General features: G+C 40.0%; 1 protein-coding gene across 2 annotated transcripts in view; it reads left to right on the top strand.

The window, feature by feature from the left end:
• The window catches only part of eprs1 (glutamyl-prolyl-tRNA synthetase 1), a 99,005-nt gene that overhangs the window by 54,549 nt on the left and 26,979 nt on the right, over positions 1-17,477 (top strand). For both annotated transcript variants that reach the window (XM_043695780.2, XM_043695781.2), the window contains 6 exons: positions 4,094-4,301; positions 9,897-10,009; positions 11,946-12,060; positions 13,078-13,446; positions 13,996-14,226; positions 14,839-15,089. In XM_043695780.2, the coding sequence (XP_043551715.2) occupies positions 4,094-4,301; positions 9,897-10,009; positions 11,946-12,060; positions 13,078-13,446; positions 13,996-14,226; positions 14,839-15,089 (1,287 nt within the window). The remainder of the gene's footprint in view (positions 1-4,093; positions 4,302-9,896; positions 10,010-11,945; positions 12,061-13,077; positions 13,447-13,995; positions 14,227-14,838; positions 15,090-17,477) is intronic.

Below are 17,477 nucleotides of genomic sequence, written 5' to 3' on the forward strand. Positions count from 1 at the left end.
ATCCATGTACACTACATCCACTGCTCTACCCTCATCCACATGCTTGGTCACCTCCTCGAAGAATTCAATAAGACTTGTAAGGCAAGACCTACCCTTCACAAATCCAAGATGATGAAGAAAGAATGGTAGTTGAACAATGGGGATTTTTCTTTCTAGAAAAAGAAGTTCAGGGGTCTAAATACCAGTAGGTCTCTGCACCTGATGGGCTGCATCCTAGGATTTTAACAAAGTAGCTACACAGTTGATTGCACTGATAGTTAATCTTCCAAGAATCCTCTGGACAAGACTTGGAGGATTGGTAAACTGACAAGATAATTATTAAGGCAGGCACTACCTATTCCTCCTCCTTCAAAAACAAGTAACTATAGGCCATCTGTCACGAATATCTCAACACCTGTCATTGGGCAAATATTAGAGTCTATTATAAAGGATGTGATAACAGAGCATTTAGAAACAAACAGTATAATCAAGCAGAGTCAATATGTCTTAATGAAGAGGGAATTATCTGTTAAATCCCTTAAAACTCTTTTGAGGTAATGACCAGAGTAGATATAGGGTAACAATTGGATTTTCCAAAACTTATTTGATAAGTCATTGCACATAAGATGACTTAAGTTCAGAGGCTACGGTGTTGGGGGGAGTACACCAGTACAGATAGTGGATTGGCTTACTAATGAAGAGGAGAAAGTAAGGACTGTAGATGCTGTAGATCAGAGTTGAGAAGTGTGGTGCTGGAAAAGCACAGCAAATCAGGCAGCAAGAGTCGAAGTTTCAGGTGTAAGCCCTTGTGGGGAGTAAGTTGGGATAAAGCAGCATTTTCAGAATGGCAGCCTAAACTAGTACAGTGCCACATTGATCAGTTCTGGAGTCAAACCATGTTACACAATGTATATTGATGACCTGGGTAAGGGAAATGAATATACTAAACCTAGTTTACAGACGACACAAAAGTAAGTGGGAAGGCAAGTAGGGAGGATGACACAATTAGTCTACACTGGGATATAGACAGGTTAATTGAGTAGGCAAAACTTGGTGCATGGAATTTAATGTGGGAAAATATGAGCTGAAGTACTTTCACAGAATAGGAGATCTGAATATTATTCAAATCAGTAAAGAGTGTAGAAAGCTGAAACAGTATGTGTGTTGGGGTTTGAGTACTTGAATTGCAAAAAATCAAGCATCCAAATTCAGTGGGTAATAGGGAAGCCAAATAGAATATTGGCCTTTATGTTAGGGAAATTGGCATTATAAAAAGGGAAGTCTTGCTAAAACAATGCAAAGTAGAAGTCAGATCACAATTGGAATTTTGTGAACAGTTTTGTCTCCTTATCTAAGAAAATATTTACTTGTATTGAGGCGGGCCAGAGAAGGTGCATGAGTTGGAACGGATTTTCTTAGGAGGAGAAGTTGAGTAGTTTGAACTTGTACTTGTTGGAATTTAGAAGAATGAGAGGTAACCTTCTTGAAAGAGATAAAATTCCTTGGGACTTGACACGACAGATGTGAAAAAGTTGTTTTTCCTTGTGGGAGCTTAGGACCAGAGGACCATAATCTCCAAAGTAAGAAGTGACCAGGTGAGGAATTTTTTCTGAATGTAGTCAAGGCTATGTTTAAATATACTCAAGACTGAGATAGACAGATTTCTAATCATAAAAGGGATTCAATGTTATGTGAATAAAGCAGCAAAGTGGATTTGAGGCTTATCAGTCATTCATTCATTATTACATTGAATGATGGAGTTGGCTTGATAGGCTTAAATGACCTACTTCTGCACCTATCTCTTATGACCTATAAACTTCTTGTTTTTTTTTGTTAAAAATATATTTGCGGTATCTTGTGAGTATAGAGTCATAGAGAGATATATAGCATGGAAACAGACTCTTCGGTCCAACTTGTCCATGCTGACCAGGTAATATAAATAAAACCTAGTCCCGTTGCCAGCATTTAGCAGATCATCCAGATACCTTTTAAATGTTGTAATTGTATCCGCCTCCACCATTTCCTTTGGCAGCTCATTCCATACACGTACCACCCTCTGCGTGGAAAAAGTTGCCTCTTCGGTCCCATTTAAACCTTTCTCCTCTCATCTTAAACATATGCCCTCTAATTTTAGACTCCCCGACCCTGGGGAAAAGACCATGTCTATTTACCTTATCCATGCCCCTCATGATCTTATAAACCTCTATAACGTCACCCCTCAGCCTTTGACGTTCTAGAGAAAATAGCCTGGCTCTATTCAGCCTCTTCCTATAAATCAAACCCTTCAACCCTGGCAATATCCTTGTAAATCTTTTCTGAATCCTCTCAAATTTCACAACATCCTTTCTGGGAGACCACAATTGAATGCAGTATTTCAATAGTGGCCTAACCAATGTCCTGTACAACCACAACATAACCTCCCAACTTCTATACTCAATGCATTGATCAATAAGGTAAGCATATTAAACATCACCCTCACTACCCTATCTACCTGTGACTCTACTTTCAAGGAACTATGAACATGCACTTCAAGTCTCTTTGTTCATCAACACTCACCTAGACCTTACCATTAAGTGTAGAAGTCCTGCTGTGCTTCACCTTTCCAAAATGCAGCACCTCACATTTATCTAAATTAAACTCCATCTGCCACTCCTCAGCCCATTGGCCATCTAGAAGAACAAAGAACAAAGAAAATTTACAGCCCAGAAACAGGCCCTTTGGCCCTCCAAACCTGAGCCGATCCAATTCCACTGTCTAAACCTGTCCCCCAATTCCCAAGCATCTGTATCCCTCTGCTCCCCACCTACTCATGCATCTGTCCAGACGGACCTTAAATGAATCTACCGTACCTGCCCTTACTACCTCTGCTGGCAACACGTTCCAGGCACTACCACCCTCTGTATAAAGTACTTGTCGTGTATATCCCCCCCCCCCCCCTTAAACTTTTCACCTGTCACCTTGAATGCGTGACCTCTCATTATTGAATCCTGGGGGAAAAAGCTTATCTCTCTCTATCCTGTTTGTGCTCTTCTTGATTTTGTAGACCTCAATCAGGTCCCTCCTCAATCTCTTTTTTTCCTAATGAAAACAACCTAACCTACTCAGCCTCTCTTCATAGCTAACACCTTCCATACCGGCAACAACCTCGTAAACCTTCTCTGCACCCTCTCCAAAGCGTCTACATCCTTTTGGTAATGTGGCGACCAGAACTGTACAGTGTTCTAAATGCGGCCAAACCAATGTCTTGTACAATTTTAATGTGACCTGCCAGCACTAATACTTAATAACCTGTCTGATGAAGGCAAGCATACCATATACCATTGATCATTCTAGACACCTTCAGGGTATAATGGACCTGAACTCCCAGATCTCTCTGCTCATCAACTTTTCCCAAGGCCCTTCCGTTTACTGTATAGTTGGCTCTAGAATTAGACTTCCCAAAATGCATAACCTCACATTTGCCTGGATTGAACTCCATCTGCCACTTCTCTGCCCAACTCTCCAGTCTACCTATATTCTCCTGTATTCTTTGACAGTCCCCTATGCTTTCTGCTACTCCACCTGCCACACATCTGATCAAGATCCTGTTGTACCCTGAGGTAACCTTCTTCACTGTCCACTACACCCCTTATTTTGGTGTCATCTACAAACTTACTAACCATCCCTTCTATGTTCATATCGAAACCATTTATATAAATGATGAAAAGCAGCGGACTCAGCACTGATCTTTGTGGCACACTGCTGGTCACAGGCCTCCAGTCTGAAAAGCAACCCTCCACCACCCTCTGTCTTCTATCTTCGAGCCAGTTCTGAGTCCAAATAGCTAGTTCTTTCTGTATTCCATATGATCTGACCTTGCTAACCAGTCTACCATGAGGAGCCTTGTCGAATGCCTTACTGAAGTCTGTACAGATCATGTTCACTGCTCCGCCCTCAGCAATCCTTTTTGTTACTACTTCAAAAAAGAACTCGGATGTTCAATAATTGATCTAAACAAGGACCAAATATCAAAAATAAAACTCTCAAACCGGGTTTTGCTCTGTGATTTGGTTTGTTCAGTATTATTATCAGCTGAGATTATAACAGATTTATTAAAATAATCTTTTATTTGTAGAAATCAAGGTGGAAAGATTACATCGCTTGAGGCGAAATTAAATCTAGATAACAAGGATTATAAGAAGACAACAAAGCTTACATGGTTAACTGAACATCCACAAGCTCCACTGGTTCCCACAGTATGTGTCTACTATGAGCATCTAATCAGCAAAGCTGTAATCGGCAAGGATGAAGATTTCAAGGACTACGTTAATCGAAACAGCAAGGTATACTTGTTTCTAGTGAGCACTTGAAAACTGTGTAAACTATAACTAAGGCAAGATGTTTGGTTAAGTTTGGTTAAAATTATTAATTTAATATTCAATAGACAATAGGTGCAGGAGTAGGCCATTCTGCCCTTCGAGCCAGCACCACCATTCATTATGATCATGGCTGATCATCCTCAATCAGTATCCTGTTCCTGCCTTATCCCCGTAACCCTTGATTCCACTATCCTTAAGAGCTCTATCCAACTCTTTCTTGAACGTATCCAGAGACTTGGCCTCCACAGCCTTCTGAGGCAGAGCATTCCGTACACCCACCACTCTCTGGGTGAAGAAGTTTCTGCTCAACACTGTACTAAGTGGCCTACCTCTTATTTTTAAATTGTGTCCTCTGGTTCAGGACTCACCCATCAGCGGAAACATGCTTCCTGCCTCCAGAGTGTCCAATCCTTTAATAATCCTATACTTCTCAGTCAGATCCCCTCTCAGCCTTCATTAAAACTTAAGATACTAGGAATTACAGAACAATTGTCACAATGTGCCATTCCCATAATGGAATCTACCTTTTTAAGTAAGAGTTTATATGCATTTAATTGTGTCTAAAATTACAAAAGTAAAATTATTACTGATTCACAAACTTTTCTGTGGATAGTAGGATCTAGTTAACAAGATTTCAAGTCATAATGCAAAGTGCCCACTGGCTACATTGGTACAAACTTAGTACATAAGAGGAGGTGGTGGCTTTGTGGTTTTCCACTGAACAAAGAACAATACATCAAAGGAACAGGTCATTTTGCTCACCAAAACTGCGCCGCTGTGTGGTGCCTTTCAAAACTAAAAGGTTTCTGCCTCAACGCTGTCAGTATCCCTCTCTTCTCTGCCTATTCATTTATTTGTCAAAGTGCCTCTTAAAATTCGGGCTCATAGGTTCAAATCCCACTACAGGAGATGGTGAAACTTTAACTGGATTAAAAAATCTAGAGGTAAAAGCTAGCCAAATGGTGAAACTATAGTTGATCATTGTGTGAACACTCACTGACTAATGGAAATCTGTTGTCTTCCTCTGGTCTGGCTTATGGAAGACAGCAATTCCATTGTATCTTAACCAACACAGTCTGACAAAATGACAGTGGTGCATGTGGCCTGTCAACCCTGCAAAGCCCTCCCCCTAATATCTGGCACATTTTTCCTAAACTGGGATAGTTGTCCCACAGATTAATTGAGGAGCAATATGATGTCATTTTCTCTGAATCATGGGTGGCATGGTCGCTCAGTGGTTAGCACTGCTGCCTCACAGTGCCAGGGACCCAGGTTCGATTCCAGCCTCGGGCGACTATCTGTGTGGTGTTATTGCACGTTCTCCCTGTGTCTGCGGGGATTTTCTCTGGGTGCTTCGGTTTCCTCCCACAATCCAAAGATATGCAGCATAGGTGAATTGGTCATGCTAAATTGCCCATAGTGTTCAGGGATGTGTAGGTTATGTGCATTAGTCAGGGCTAAATATAGAGTAGAGGAATGGGTATGGGTGGGTTACTCCTTTTGAAGGGTCAGAATGGACTTGTTGGGCCAAAGGGCCTGTTTCCACACTGTCGGGATTCTAATTCTAATTCATACCTTGAAAACAATGTCCTAGACACCAGCATCACCACTAGAGGTGGTAGCACAGTGTTTTCCGTTGAAAAGGAATTGTCTTGGGAGTCCTCTACATTGCCTGTGAAAATCTTGAGGTTTCATGTCATCAGGTCAAATATGGACCAGAACACGTACTGATCTTCCCCCTACCTCAGCTGATAAATCGTTCTTTCTTGTTGTATACCACTTGATGGATGCAAGGAGGATTGCAAAAGTGGGGACTTCAATGTCCGTCACAGGATTTGAGTACAGACATAGTGAAGTCTTGTTTCATTTGTATTGGGTCTTGGTTAGACTACACCTGGAATACTGTGTGCAGTTTTGGCCCCCTTATTTCAGGAAAGCTACTATTGCCATAGTGTGCGAGCAGCAAATATTGACCAGATTTGTTCCTGAGGTGGCAGCTATAAGGAGAGATTGGCAAACTGGGTTTTGTATTCTTGAGAGTTTTGCAGAATGAGTGATCTTGTTGAAACCTGCAAAATACTTAGTTAGACATGGTGGATGCAAGTAAGATGTTCCCCTGGTTGGAAAATCAAGAACCATGGTGCAATTTAAAATTAAAAGGGATAGCATTTAGGATTGAGATGAGAATTTTTTAAATTCAGAGATGAATCTTTGGAATTCTCCATCCCAGAGGGTTGTGAAAGCAGAGTTTTTGAGTATATTTAAAGTACATGTTGATAAATTTTTGATTATTGGTGGCAAAAGGGGGATGGGTATATGATGGATAAAAGACCATGAAGTGTTTGATCAGTTGCAATCATATTAAATGGTGGAGCAGGCTTGATGGACTGAGAGCCCTACTCCTGTTCCCTATATTACCATCACAAAAAGTGACTTGGGATCACCACTACTGATCTAACTGCCTGAATCCTAGAGGCCATAGTTATTGGATGGATCAATGACTGGTAGTGTAGAAACCATGATGCATCTTTACCTCCTGCTGATGTCCTCAACATTGTATGCTAGTCTGCAGCCAGTTCAGTTCACCCCATGTGATATTAAGAAGCAGTTGAAAGCATTGGGCACTGATAACATTTTCACATCTGTACTGACGACTTCTACCTAGAACTTGTTGTGCTGCTAGTCATGTTGTTCCAGTACAGTCATAACAATGACATGTGAAAAAATTGTCCAGTTGAGTTCCGTTGACAAAATGTAGGACAAATCCAACTTGGCCAGTTACCGGCTCATCTGTCTACCCTCAGCCATCCCCCAAGTAGTAGCAATTATCATCAGTACCATCAGTGTTATCAAGCACCACTTACAAAACAATAGCATGCTTACTGCTGTCCACTTTATGATCTGTCAGGCTCACTCAGCTCCTGACTCTGTTACAGCCGAAGCCTGAACATGGATAAACAAGCTAAAGTTGAGAGGAATTGAGGCTGTCTACCCTTGACATTAAGGCATCGCTTAATTGAGTATGTCATTAATGAATCCCAGCAAAATTGTAGTCTGTATGAATTGGGGAAATGCTCCTCAGGTTGGAATTATACCAAGTGTGATGTAAGATTGTTGTGCTTGTTGGAGGTCAATCTCATGCACAGAGCATCACTGCAGGAGTTTCTCAGGCTAGATATTTCCTAATAGAACTATTCATAAATATTATTACTTCTGGTGTAGGTGGGACTTGAACCACGGCCTCTTGGCTCAAAGATAGGTACACTACCACTGTAGCACAGTAGCCCTTTTTAAGTTTCACCAGTGAATATCTGGGATTAAATGATCTTCAACTGCTTGATAAATACCTTCCTTCTGTTGTAAGGTCAGAGGTAAGGATGTTCATCAATAATTGTATTCATGACACCATTCATGACTCTTCGGATACTGCAACAGACCTTCCAAATACTGGACAACATTCAGGCTTGAACTGATGTTTGGTGCAGATTTTATTTGCCACTTTAGTGTCAGGCAATGGACATCTCTGACAATACAGAATACACCATATTCTCTGGTGCTACTATTGCTGAATCTCCCTCAGTCAACAGCCTTGAGGTTATCATTGGTCAAAATCTGACTGGACCAACTATATTAATATGGCTTCAAAAGCAGGACAAAGACGGAGAATTTTTATAAGGGTGACTTGCCTTCTAAATGCTCAAAGTCAGTCCACCAATGTCGAGGCACAAGTCAGCAGTGTATTGTAATGTATTTTCACTTGCCTAAATTGATACAACTATAATGATACTTGAGGCATGCGAACATCCAGGACAAAGCAGCCTGCTTGATTGACATCCCATCTAACATTTTTAGCATCCACAATCAGAACCACTGATACATAATGGCAGCAGTCTGTATCATCCAAAAGATGCACTGCAGCAACTCACCAAGGCTCTTCCAACAGCACCTTTCATCTAGGAGGGTGAGGGTAAAGGCAGCAGATGCATAGCAACGCTATCCCCCTGCAAGATCCATTCCAAGCCACTCACCATGCTGTTTTAAAACAATCTTGCCTTTTCTTTGCTGTCTCTGGATCAAAATCCTGAAACTCCCTCCCTAAAAGCATTGTGGGTATATTTGCACCGCAGTTGGTCAAGAAGATAACTTGTCACCACCTTGGGGGCAATTAGGGATGGGCAACTAAACACTGGCTGAGTCAGCAATGCCCAGGATAACTTCTCCCTTGAATAAAATTAAAAAGCAAGCATATATTCCTTACTTCTTTACATTGTACACTTTCATAGTGGTCGGATGGTTGTGATTAAACTAAAAACAGTGAGAAACTTATTAAGTATCAGTATATTTGAATCTGGCACTTCTCATTCTCCCATGGAAGGCAGTTTTCTAATATTATTGCTGCAATCTGTTTCTTTAATTCTAGAATTAATTCTGAATTGAACTTCATTTCTAACTGGATATTTTATAAAGTTCTTCCAGGAATAACTATTGCCCAGAATCATGGTGTTACTATGCAAAGAATCTAGAATGGTGGATTTTATAATTTTGAATGTGAATTATGTATCTTTTTGTGTGCACGTATGATCACTTCCCTACTCTAGTAAATATTGTTCCAGAAAATCGATGATTCAACTCTCTTTGTTTGAGTTATGATGAAATTGAGATTTATACAATTGTATTTTAATATCATTTATCTGATGTTTTGATCCTTGGAAATTGAAGTTAAACACATGGGTTTGTCTCTGTTTTAATAGTTAATACTCATAATTGGAACTCCACAGAGGGTTTAGGGGAGAACTTTCCAGACTGGCTTTCATTTTCAGTCCACATTGGGAAGTCATTTGAGAGAGAAGTATGTATCAAGTTCCAAAATGTTGAGAAGTCTTTTGGTGATGTAACATGTGCCAAGCTGTGTTCCTAAGAAAAGCTTATTTTAAGAATGTTTTTACTTTAAAAAGTTATTAATCCTTGACTGGAGTGTTAGGATAGAGTCAGTGGAAAAGAAGTGAAGATTTTGATTTTTTTTTAAATGAAGCTGCAGTCCTTCCACGGCTGGCAGCAAGCTGAGTTAGGAGCTTAATAAGAGTTGGCTACAGTTCGAGAAAGTGAATAGAAATTTCAGTGACTTCAAGGTGATTGATCTATGAAAAAAGGGAGTTTCCCCCCCCACCACCCAAAAAAAGTATTAGTCATTTATGCTATGTGTCTAAAAATCTTTATCTATGTTATGACAAAATGCTTTTTCTTTATTTTAATTTCTATTGTTAATAAACTTCTGTGAACACCAAGTACACAATGTTTTTTTTAGTAAAAGATCACTTCAGTAACAAAATTTTTTTAAAAATTAATCCGTTCAGCCAGTTTCCTGCAGGGGTCTGATGTATCTGGTAATATTAACTGGGCATTACACCATAACAGTTGGGGCCACTAGATCATCAAAATTGAGTGACTTACTGTTGGTTTTTTTGGGGTCGCATCAAATCTTAAGATTTTTTTTGTTGTTGTTTAACACTGGGAATAGCTTGGATGATTTAATTGGCAAGAAAATATTTTCTTTCTCAGCAAGAAGAATTAATGCTCGGTGATCCCTGCCTTAAAGAGCTTAAAAAAGGAGACATCATCCAACTACAAAGAAGAGGGTTCTTTATCTGTGACCAGCCGTATGAACCAGTTAGGTAAGTAATTCTGATCATCATCAGAGGAGAATATTTGACTGAAGGAATAGCGAAAGCTTTCCAGCTTAGATTTTCTGAACCTGGATACATGACTGAGATGCACATTGGGACCTTGCAGAAGCTAGACACGTTGATCTATGTGGGAATTGCCCGGCAAGTTTGAACTTTTAATGGGCAATTCTCTTCCCCATGACCATGCAAGAATGGCTCTCACTCTGAACTAGCGTCAGACTTTGAACAGTTCTAATGTGTTGAATGAGTTCCAATGAGTTGAATAGTTATCCAAAAAATGTTGGGAAGCAAAATCTTCATCTGATTCTTTATATCAGTAACTCTCATCTATCTCCCCATGACTACAACCCCTGCAGCCTTATGAATCAACTCCCTCACCCACCTGCTCCCCTGTACCTCCTGCCACCCCAGGCTCCAGAAAACCTGATTACACATCCCTGGTCACTCCAACCATTCACGGAAGTTCATACAGGATGTTTAAACTTTGCTTGTGCCTGTATAAAAGCAGGTGTGGCTTCTTTGGTGCTCTGTCTGAATTCTTCACTGAGGAAGTTCTTCTGACTGCTATCCTGGAAAACGAAACTCATTTGATCGATCCAGCAAAGTGCACTGTTTCCTGATTGATTAGAGTCAGGTGGATTTGTTTCATTGCTAATTGGAATTTGTGTATCATTTACCATGTAGCTAATGTTAATTCAGGCTAAACATAGTAAAAGAAAAGTTTTTAATCAAATTTTTCAATGATAAAACTAAATAAAAGCAAAATACTGCAAACGCTGGGGATCTGAAATTAAAGCGGAACTGCTGGAGAAACTCTGGTCTGACACTATCCCAGTAGAAAGAAAACAGGGTCATAGATTTATATAGCATGGAAACAGATCCTTCGAACCAATTGTCCATGTTGATCAGGTATTCTAGACTGAACTAGTCCCATTTGCCTGCATTTGGCCCATATTCTTCTAACTTTTCCTATCCATGTCTTTTTAGGTGTTCTAATGGTACTTGCTTCCACCACAACTTCTGACAGCTCATTTCATTTACGCATCACCCTGGCGTTTTTTAAAAAAAGTTGCCCCTTGGGTCACTTTTTAAAATCTTTCCTCTCTTACCTTAAATCTATGCTCTCTACTTTTGAACTTGCCTACCCTGAGGAAAAGACCTTGGCTATTCACTTTATCTCTGCCTTTATGATTTGAGAAATCTCTATAAGGTCACAACTCAGCCTCCAGTGCTCCAGAGATAAAGGTCACAGCCTATCCAGCCTATCCTTATGCCTCAAACCCACCAGTCTTGATAATATCCTTAAATCTTTATTTGCGCCCTTTCCAGTTTAATAGCCCTGTTATAGAAAGGTTGTTACCAGAATTGTATGCAGTATTTTAAATATGGCATTACCAATGTTTTGTACAGCTGTAAAATGATATCCCAACTCCTGCATTCAGTGCTCTGACTAATGAAGGTAAGTGTGCCACGTGCCACCATCACTACCTTGTCTGCCCTTGATGCCACTTTCAAGAAACTAGACTCCAAAATGAATCCTCCTCTTTCTTTAGCTTTTGTTTTTCTTTGCGAATGCTGCCAGAGCTGATGAGTTTCTTCAGCATTCTGTGTTCATTAATGATAAAATTAAACTTGTATTTGTTGCATTTTTTTTCTTGTTAAGGTCTACCACATTTTTCACGTGAAAGCGATTTAAACTGTCTAGAATATGGCAGATTATTCAATTAAGTATTGATCGACTGTATTAACAAACGTTGAACCATTTAAATGAAGCACTGCCTTGATTTCCATATTCGGGACCAGATCAGTGTTACAAAATGAGGATTTCATGTTTGAAGAAGCTGTATGTAATTAGGTTTTTTAAGCTAAGTCTTTGGCTCAAATTTATTTAATACCAACGCCATACTGTCCTGTCTTGATTTAGTCCATATAGTTGCAAAGAGTCTCCTTGTGTTTTAATCTACATCCCTGATGGTCATACCAAGGAAATGCCAACATCTGGTTCCAAGGAGAAGAGTAAACATGATGCAGTTAATGTGGTAAGGATAGCTTTTAAATATAATTGAGCGTTTGTAAACAGTAAAGTTTATTTCTAAACCTGACTGGAATTTCATGAAGGGCTAACTGCCTCACTTTGATCATATTTGGAAGAAAATTATCTATTCATTTAAAGTTTATCTTAAAAGTTTTTTGTGATTGACTTGACAAAGGTTGTTGTTCACTGTTGCAGGGAGAGGTACAAGGAACTGATTTCAGAAACAAAGGATGAAGATCTCAATTTACGCATATAAAAACATAAGAACTAGGAGCACGAGTAGGCCATCTGGCCCTTCGAGCCTGCTCCCCCATACAATAATATCATGGCTGATGTTTTCATGGACTCAGCTCCATTTATCCATGCTCTCACCGTATCCCTTAATTCTTAGCTTTAAAAATATTTACGAAAGTAGCATCAACTACTTCACCACTGGGCAAGGAATTCCATAGATTTATAATCTTCTGGGTGAATAAGTTTCTTCTCGATTCTGTCCTAAATCTGCTCCCTCTAATTTTGACACTCTGCCCTCTTGTCCTCGTTTCACCTGCCGATGGAAACATCCTCTTTACTTCTATCTTATCTATAAGGAACCAAATCTGTCAGGACTTTTAAGTCTTCACAAAACCTGATTTTTTTTTTTCTTTAATCATGATTGGTAATCTCATTATATAGAAAGATATAGGACAAAAACTGTTTAAATCCCAATTGTGGGTTCATTAGTGTTGTATTTCATTTTCTTCTTTTAGACTGTCTTCTGCATGTGTGACATATAATAGACTGAAAAGATATGTTTCTGCTAGTTTAGCCAATTGAATTGCAGACAGTAAAAAGGCATTGAGACTTTTTCCTAATTAACACGTTAGTCATGGGGTAGAATTGACTTAAAACAAATTAGCACATATAAAGATTCTAAGTTTTCTGTTGCTTGTTAACACGTGATTGCATACAATGTATAGTTTAACAAAGTAACTTAACAATATATTGTAGATTAACTAACTTTTCCAAAATGTTCTTTTAGATTAAAGCTGACACTGCATCATCCACTACTGTATCATCTCATGTTGACTCCACTGCCTCAAAATGTGATACTCTCGACCTTACTGCACTTTACAACAAAGTAGCTCAACAAGGTGAAGTTGTACGTGAATTAAAGGCAAAGAAAGCATCCAAGGAAGAGGTGGATGCAGCGGTAAAAGTACTTTTGAGCTTGAAGGCAGAATATAAACAGCAGAGTGGTACTGAATACAAGCCTGGAAAGCCACCTGCAGCTACTGCTAATCCTGTCTCTGCACCAAAGACCTCCGATTCAACTATTAGGATTCTGTATGACAAGGTTTATCAACAAGGAGAGGTAGTTCGAAAGCTCAAAGTAGATAAAGCCCCACAGGTATTTTACTCTGTCAGTTTTAAAGCCTTTAAGATAATACTATTTATGTATTTTCCTTCAGCTAGTTATAACCTGTGAATAAATGCTTTGTGTGAAATTTTCTTTGAAGGAAGGAGCCTAATTGTTGTGATTTGGGGAAAAAATACTGAATTACAATTCCATGTGCCATTTGAAGGGTTATTTGAAAGCAGTTGTCCACTTGACCTTGGGTTTATGTCTCTGGAATTCTATTTGTTCTATCATGGAGTGTGACTATTGCACACAATGCCAGCATTTGTTGTCCATTGCTAAGGGAGTTCCTGGTGAAATTTGCATGTAAGTGGGGATCAGAAATATGTTGTCTTTCAGCCTGGGGTTCCCCCCCCTCTCTGACCCTGCTTTGTGGATAGGGTTTTGAAAACGTGGAGAAGGTATCAGTGGTGTTTGTCTACTTCAAGAATCATTTGCATCTTGTATTTCATTGTAGTTACAAAGAGATATTCATAGAGTTTCAGAAACAGTATATCTTAATTTTGCTTACTATTTTAATTATCTTTCTTTCTTTTGTAGGTTAAAGTGGATGAGGCAGTAAAATCACTCCTAGCCTTAAAAATGGAATATAAACAGAAGACTGGTGAAGAGTACAAACCAGGGAAGCCACCTGGTGTACCAGTTGCAGCAGAAAGTCCAACCGTTATCTCCACTGCAGGAGCAAAAGGACTTGATGAGAAAACACTACACAGCAAAGTTGCAGAACAAGGAGATATTGTGCGCAAACTTAAAGCAGAGAAAGTTGCTAAGGTAATAGCTCAAAATTCTTTTGAAGTGGTGCACCAACAAGTTGCTTATGCTTTTCAATAAAGGATGAAAAAATTAGCCACATTATTTCATATCAGATTTTCATACAAATGTGCACCCACCCTTTCTGAAATAGGAGTGAACATGTTTTATGTAGAAAGTTATGAAGGTAGTGGGGTTTATAAGAAAAACAAAAACATTTTAACAATTACATTGAAATTTGGATGCAAAATTCCATTAGAATTCTGAACCTGTATTATGTTGCTGAGAAATATTTCTTCATCCAAGTGCTTGGTAACCTGGTTCCTCGTGAGCTGTTTTCAGCATTTAATGTTCTGAGAAGACACATGACCAATCTCTGTCAGAACGACTGTGTTGAAATACACTTCTTGGATTAAGTCAGAGGGACCTGTACCTTGTATCGAACAGGCGATCCGACATCGAAAAGTCTCTTATTCCCAGTCTAAACAAATGTAAGATTAAATGCTCCAATTTTGGATGCCTATGAAATATTGTGCATTTTATCTTCATGCATTGGGAAATTGGTTAACTTCCTTATTAAACATTCCGTTTTTTTTTACACTGCTAACCTCATTCTCTAATTAACTTTTTAAGGCAGTGATAGATGCTGCTGTGGCTGTGCTCCTGGATCTGAAGAGCCAATATAAAACTTTAACAGGAGTGGAGTATAAACCAGCTGCAGGTACTGATGATAGGAATAAAAACAGAAAAGAGAAACAAAACGAATCTGAGAAACAGAATAAGTCTGACAAATCAGAGGAACACAAAAAAGATACAGCAAAAGAACAGGAGGGATCAAGCAATGGAGGTGCAGGTGAAGGCCCAGGACCCAAGAAACAAACAAGGTGAGTGTGCACAAAGACAAATTCAGCAATGTTGTGCCTCTGAGCTCAAAATGTAGAAAATGAGGATGGCATGGTAGCACAGTGGTTAGCACTACTGCCTCACAGTGCAAGGGACCTGGGTTCAATTCCACCCTCTGGAGACTGTGCAAACTCCACAGAAACATTCTCCCCATGTCTGTGGGTTTCCTTCTGGTGCCCCAGTTTCTTCCCACAGTCCTAAAATTGGCAGGTTAGGTGGATAGGCAGTGCACAATTGCCCATAGTGGCCAGGGTCCATCATATCTTAGGTGGATTATCCATGGAATGCGCAGGATTGCAGGGTTAAAGTAGAGAGAAGAGTCTGGGTGGGTTGCTCTTTGGAGAGTTGGTGTGAACTGGTTGAAGAATAGTTTCCCAACTCCAGGGATTCTATGAAAATAGGAGCAGGTGTACTCCATTTGGCCCTTCAAGCCTTCTCCATTTTGCCAGTGAAGAGTTTGAGCGCTGTAGTCAGAATTCTCTCAATTCGTTGTGTTGTATCAGACCCCAGTTAAAGTTCATGAATTTATGATGTCCCTAGAAGGAACACCTCAAACAGTTAAGCTCTCAGGTGAGAAGGATGAGCTGGTTCCTCCTCTTTATTTACCACTCTGTCCATTGGTTGCAACGTGGTTAACTTCAAATGGATCCCTATACTTGTGGAAGCCTTTCTCCCAGACCAAAATAAGTTTTGCATTAAAAAGCAATTAGTTTAGCCAGGCTTTCTTGAAATAATAGAATTAATTTGTTAATCACTACATGTGTGATTACAGCAGATGCGTGATTACAGCAGATTGGGCCCTTGAAGACAGAAACAGGGGAATATATTACGGGGAACAAAGAAATGGCAGAAGAATTGAATTGGTACTTCAGATCTGTGTTCACTGGGGAAGACACAAGCAATCTCCCTGAGGTAACAGTGGCTGAAGGACCTGAACTGAAGGGAATTTATATTTGCCAGGAATTGGTGTTGGAGAGACTGTTAGGTCTGAAGGTTGATAAGTCCCTGGGGCCTGATGGTCTACATCCCAGGGTACTGAAGGAGTTGGCTCGAGAAATCGTGGATGCGTTGGTGATTATTTTCCAGAGTTCGATAGATTCGGGATCAGTTCCTGCGGATTGGAGGGTGGCTAATATTGTACCACTTTTTAAGAAAGGTGGGAGAGAGAAAACAGGAAATTATAGACCAGTTAGTCTGACCTCTGTGGTGGGAAAGATGCTGGAGTCTATCATAAAGGATGAAATTACGATACATCTGGATAGTAGTAACAGGATAGGTCAGAGTCAGCATGGATTTATGAAGGGGAAATCATGCTTGACTAATCTTCTGGAATTTTTTGAGGATGTAACTCTGAAGATGGATGAGGGAGATCCAGTAGATGTAGTGTACCTGGACTTTCAGAAAGCTTTTGATAAAGTCCCACATAGGAGGTTAGTGAGCAAAATTAGGGCGCATGGTATTGGGGGCAAAGTACTAACTTGGATTGAAAGTTGGTTGGCTGATTGGAAACAAAGAGTAGTGATAAACAGCTCCATTTCGGAATGGCAGGCAGTGACCAGTGGGGTACCGCAGGGATCAGTACTGGGACCGCAGCTTTTTACAATATATGTTAATGATATAGAAGATGGTATTAGCAATAACATTAGCAAATTTGCTGATGATACTAAGCTGGGTGGCAGGGTGAAATGTGATGAGGATGTTAGGAAATTACAGGGTAACCTGGACAAGTTAGGTGAGTGGTCAGATGCATGGCAGATGCAGTTTAATGTGGATAAATGTATGGTTATTCACTTTGGTGGCAAGAACAGGAAGGCAGATTACTACCTAAATAGAATCAATTTAGGTAAAGGGGCAGTACAGAGAAATCTGGGTGTTCTTGTACACCAGTCAATGAACGTAAGCATGCAGTTACAGCAGGCAGTGAAGAAGGCTAATAGCATGCTGGCCTTCATAACAAGAGGGATTGAGTATAGAAGCAAAGAGGTTCTTCTGCAGCTGTACAGGGCCCTGGTGAGACCACACCTGGAGTAGTGTGTGCTGTCCTGGTCTCCAAATTTGAGGAAAGACATTCTGGCTATTGAGGGAGTGCAGCGTAGGTTCACGAGGTCAATTCCTGGAATGGCAGGATTACCTTACACTGAAAGACTGGAGCAACTGGGCTTGTATACCCTTGAGTTTAGAAGACTGAGAGGGGATCTGATTGAGATGTATAAGATTATGAAAGGATTGGACATTCTGGAGGTAGGAAACATGTTTCCGCTGATGGGTGAGTGCTGAACCAGAGGACACAGCTTAAAAATACGAGGTAGACCATTTAGGACAGAGATGAGGAGAAACGTCTTCACCCAGAGAGTGGTGGCTGTGTGGAA

The sequence above is a fragment of the Chiloscyllium plagiosum genome, unplaced genomic scaffold (genome assembly GCF_037043375.1).
Source record: "Chiloscyllium plagiosum isolate Xiang-an unplaced genomic scaffold, Cpla_swu_hap1 HiC_scaffold_10, whole genome shotgun sequence".
NCBI lineage: Eukaryota > Metazoa > Chordata > Chondrichthyes > Orectolobiformes > Hemiscylliidae > Chiloscyllium > Chiloscyllium plagiosum.